This window comes from Brachyistius frenatus, unplaced genomic scaffold (assembly GCF_029030835.1).
Source record: "Brachyistius frenatus isolate BFR_SWC_R1_liver_20210118 unplaced genomic scaffold, ASM2903083v1 Contig_11, whole genome shotgun sequence".
NCBI classification, from domain to species: Eukaryota; Metazoa; Chordata; class Actinopteri; family Embiotocidae; genus Brachyistius; species Brachyistius frenatus.
This window is the reverse complement of record NW_027210610.1, coordinates 1,694,634-1,699,054: the sequence shown is the minus strand read 5'-3', so window position 1 is coordinate 1,699,054 and position 4,421 is coordinate 1,694,634. Positions and strand designations below refer to the sequence as shown.

The 4,421-nt window shown below is 43.0% G+C and overlaps 1 protein-coding gene across 1 annotated transcript; it reads right to left on the bottom strand.

The window, feature by feature from the left end:
• Nucleotides 1-814: 814 nt before the first annotated feature.
• abi3b (ABI family, member 3b) lies at nt 815-3,808 on the bottom strand. The gene is made up of 5 exons (XM_069691419.1): nt 3,433-3,808; nt 3,132-3,299; nt 2,100-2,279; nt 1,851-1,921; nt 815-1,480 (listed from the first exon to the last, which is right to left on the bottom strand). Exons 1-5 carry the CDS (start codon nt 3,565-3,567, stop codon nt 979-981), a joined length of 1,056 nt encoding a protein of 351 aa, XP_069547520.1. The 5' UTR covers nt 3,568-3,808; the 3' UTR covers nt 815-978.
• Between the last annotated feature and the right edge of the window lie 613 nt (nt 3,809-4,421).

Here is a 4,421-nt window from a genome sequence, read left to right as displayed (position 1 = left end):
GAATAGCCAGTGTGTCTGTGTGACGCTGCTGTTCAAAGTCAAAGCAGTCAATCTGTGTTGTTTATGTGGGACGTTGCTACATACAAATGATTTGAATTTGGATTAATCAGAGCGAAAGAAATGAAAGGCAGCAGTACAACAGTTCTCTTTAATTTCAGATAATTAATAACAGGCCTGGTTTGTTCAGGCTGCTACCTCTATATGAGGCCTTCCTCATGAGAATCAAATACAAAACAGTATACAAGAGGATTTCACATGTTTGGATTAGCTGTTCCTGACTAATTTGACATTTTCCAAACTGAAAATGAAGCTTACCTTCAACTACAAGCCACGTAAAGCAGGTTAAGTAGAGTGTTGACTTGCCACAGGCAATTTAAAGCCTCAATAACCTGTTTAAAGAAGCAGAACTCACCGAAGCTGCAGCCAGTGACGTAAACGTACTTATCATCATTGACTCTGCTCTCGTCACACAGTAGAGAGACAACTGTTGGCGGAGGGCTAAAGGCCACCTGCTTTCACAGTGACTCGTACTGATTGAGAAATGTTATGACACAAGGATATAATACGGAAGGGAAATCACATTGCAGGAGAAAAAGAAGACGACAGGGAAACACAAGAATCCCTGTTTCAGCTTGTTTTTAAGGAATGCAGTGAAGGTGGTGTTGAAACATGTTGGAAGAATCTCTGCAGCAGCTCTCTGCGCCAACAGATTTTCACTTTGAAAAGGGAGTTTTCAGGGCCAGACAAAATATAATTTCAGACTCATACTCTGCTATTCGACACAGATTAAAAAGCTCAAGGTTGAACCACTACACACACTTTTCCGAGCTTTTATTTATGCTTAATGTCGATCACACAACCGTACATGTTTTATACGTCCATGTCATGGCAACACCTGGCGTACCCGATCACAGTCTGTGAGTTATAAAAGAAACTGGAGTTACTCTAACAAGACTTAAATCATCCAGTGACACAATGTTACCGTAGGACAGGGGGGGGAGGAGGAGGAGGAGGAGGGGGTGGTGGTACAATACCAGAGGTGCCAGAGTGGGCTGGTGGTGGAGGAGGAGGAGGAGGAGGAGGAGATGCCGCTCCTGACCCTTGTGGGGGCGGAGGAGGAAGAGGGGAACCCCCGGCTGGAGGAGGTAGAGGGGGTGCAGCTCCTGACAGCAGTGGGGGTGGAGGAGGAAGAGGGGAACCCCCGGCTGGAGGAGGAGGAGGCGGAGGAGGATAGGCGCTGTTTGACGGACTGAGAGCAGGCGGCGGAGGGGGAGGCGAAGAAAGACCTGTGGGTGAAGGGAAGGAGGGGGGAGGGGGGAGGCCAGCGTCCATGGAGGAAGAGGGAGGTGGCGGCGGGAATGTGGGGTCCAAATCGGCTGAAGGGGGAGGTGGAGGGGGCGGCGGGCTGTTATTTGTGGAGTCGGGGACGGTTGGCAAGGTGGGGACTGAGGGTGGAGGCACGGCGATGCCAAGACTGGATCTGTAGACAAAACAACAAGAAAACAAACCTTCAGCTGACATGAGACATCACAACATCCTGGGAGTGACGGAGTTGTGTTTTTAAAGATTTGGGGAAGTTTGGTCGAAGTTATAAGACTGATGCCACTTTGATGCCTGTACAGTATGAAGTATATGACACTAATCCTTAGCTTATAAACAGGAAGCAGCTAGAGAGTAAAAAAATATATATTTGTAGTCCTTAATGCAGAAACCTTTAAGATATGATTGTATATTGTACCAAAACTGAATATTATTATCCCCATACCATAATAATCAGTGTCTGTTGGGTAGTTTCATTATGACAGTGTTGTCAGCATAAAAAGGGGAAAAGATGGATAGTGTCTACATACACAGATATCTCTGCAGTGGACTGTATGCTCTCTGCGGTCCCGGCTCTCTTTCTGGGCTGCTGCTCCATAACCTGCAGATGGAAGAAGGATGAAAATGAAAAAATAAATAAATGGTACATCTCATTTCCACACAATGTCAGTGAGACCAAAAGGGAATGTCGTTTTCTACACAGCTGCAATCCGAAAAGAAATTGCGTTATGTGTGGACTCAAACTCAATTTAATCTTTCAATTTAGAATCCCCCTTTACCTGAAAACAGTGGCCAATGGAGTCCAAGATGGAGTATGATAGTGGCACTCTTGAGTAGCTCTGCTCTGGCTCCTTGCCTGAAGCCGGCGGGGTCATGAGCTTGGAGCGGGTCTTTTTTTTGGGAGTGGTAAAAGCACCAATCTCTCTCCTGGCCACGTTCTCAAAGTGGATAGCTGCCGCCTGGACCAGAGGACGGAGAGAACACCCAAAACAGCAATACACAAGAACTTTTCTCGTCACTTCTTTCCCTAGGTGTCTCTAATAAGGTTAGTGAGTGGCAACATGCATGCAAACAAAAAGTGCATACAGCACACTTTTTGGTTCATATGTACACAGCAAAGATTGTAGTGGAAAAATGTGCAAATTTCATTTGACTTGCATGTTAAACAGGAAATTATTGACCTTCCTGGGGGTCAAACAAGTCTCACAAAAATCTTTCAAATCTAGAATGTCATTTAAAAAAACAATAAGAAACTCTTTCAAAAGTAAATCTAGATATTTATACAGTGAATAAAATATTTAAATGCGCAATACGTAAGATGTTTAAAACAGTACGCAAAACATGGCAAATATAAACAGAGAATGTGAAGAAATAGCAGTTTTGACGTTATATCTAACAAATTGTGTTGCACAGTTGAAATTAGCATGATCATCTTTCAGCTTTGTCCTGTGTTGTAATGTCACCGTGGACCTCAACAAGCTAAACAGCCAACTACTAACAAAGGACAGAGCAACAAAATGTCAAATTCAACCAGACTGCTGAAACTCTGAGAGCTGGACTGAGGGCAGACTGCCCGGATGCTACAGGGACTCACTGTCGCCTTTTTATGTACAAAGTGGTGTTACAATACAGGACTAAAATCTTACATATTTCACTTTTAAGTCATGAAAAATATACAGTGTCTTTTGAAGATAACATTGGTTGGGTTATTATTGTTGTTTAGTCATTTCATCAGTCAAAAGCAGGGTGTAACCTGATCTGGACTTGGTCAGAGATCTCAGGTGTATTTTAGGGAGAAAGGTGTTCCTCACCAGTGACAGCAGATTGACAGAGGACTCCATATCTTTGACCTGCATGGCCTGTGAGTCCAGCAGTTTCACCAAGGTGCTGGCCAGGCTGTTGATCTGGTAGGAGACACTGGCCAGCGCCTGGGCAGCCAAAGCCTTGGCCTCGTCAACAGCCTTGGTTGTATCATCTGCCTATTGGATTATTAAAAAAAATAAAAATAAATATAAAAGGTCATGTTGTAAAATTCTTTCAAAGCTTTTAATTTCTCAACAAAGATCGAAAACTAAAGTTTGTCAGTTGCGTCTTTTTACGAGCACTACTCACCTGAAAATAATTGTTTTCGCAGTAATCCGCCACTCGGTAGAGGTTGCTCTGGTTATCAGACAGACCTTTCCTGGCTGCTGGCGCCTCTTGAAATATCTGAATAACAACTTTTGAAAGGTTCTTTTTCTCCGTCATGTCTCCAATGGGCGCTCCTCACAAACCTTAAAAAGAACAACAACAACAACAAAAAAAAGAACAAAACAAAAAAAAACGTAGTTGTCGCTATCTGGTGAAGATGAAAACTTTTTGGCAGGAGTCAGTCGATGCGGGCGGAGAGGGATGTGTACAGTCGACTATGAACGCGGAAAACACCGCGGGGTAAAGATTTCAGAGCAGCTGGTCTCAGGTCAGGGCTGCACAACTGGCAAGTAATATGTGTCTGATAAAAAAAGAAAAAAGAAAAAAAAAAAAGGTGGACCTTATTTGTGGTTTGAATACTTGTTTACATATGTAATAATTTACACTATGAAATATATAATTTGATACCAGGTATCAAACGCTGTCTGACAGGAGCCTTGATGGCAGCCACGTGTATAATCTGTAAAATCCACTAGAGGGCAGTGCAGTCTTCAGAAAAGCGCTTCTCGTGGTTTGTTGATCAGTGCCTTTTAACCCTGATTGTCACGATGATGTTAATAATGATCAACATTCAAACATTATACCTATTGTAAGGGATCGTTACAACTCAACTCAACTCAACTCAACTCAAGCAGTGAATAGCTCAAAGGGAAAAGTTTGAATGAGTTTGTCTCATCACCAACTTATAGACATAATGATATTGTGGAACATTGTTATATAATTACAAAATACTAAGCCAAATTTAAACACATGGTATTGTTCAGATATCCTGTGTACACAAGGTGCATTCCACAACTTCCTTCACTCTGTCTGGGTGTGTTCAAAAGTTATCAGTTTTTTTTAAGTAGTTTCTGTTGGCTAATTGCGGTAGCAGGGAAGCGGAGGAGCCATAGCTGCTCCACCCACCCTGC

What these genes read in the sequence shown, in the direction of transcription:
- abi3b (XM_069691419.1), bottom strand. Translation starts at nt 3,567, where the DNA reads ATGACGGAGAAAAAGAACCTTTCAAAAGTTGTTATTCAGATATTTCAA. An exon ending in CTGTCAATCTGCTGTCACTG is followed by an intron (nt 2,280 to 3,131) that starts GTGAGGAACACC and finishes CCTCTGGTCCAG; the next exon opens with GCGGCAGCTATCCACTTTGA. An exon ending in CCATTGGCCACTGTTTTCAG is followed by an intron (nt 1,922 to 2,099) that starts GTAAAGGGGGAT and finishes TTCCATCTGCAG; the next exon opens with GTTATGGAGCAGCAGCCCAG.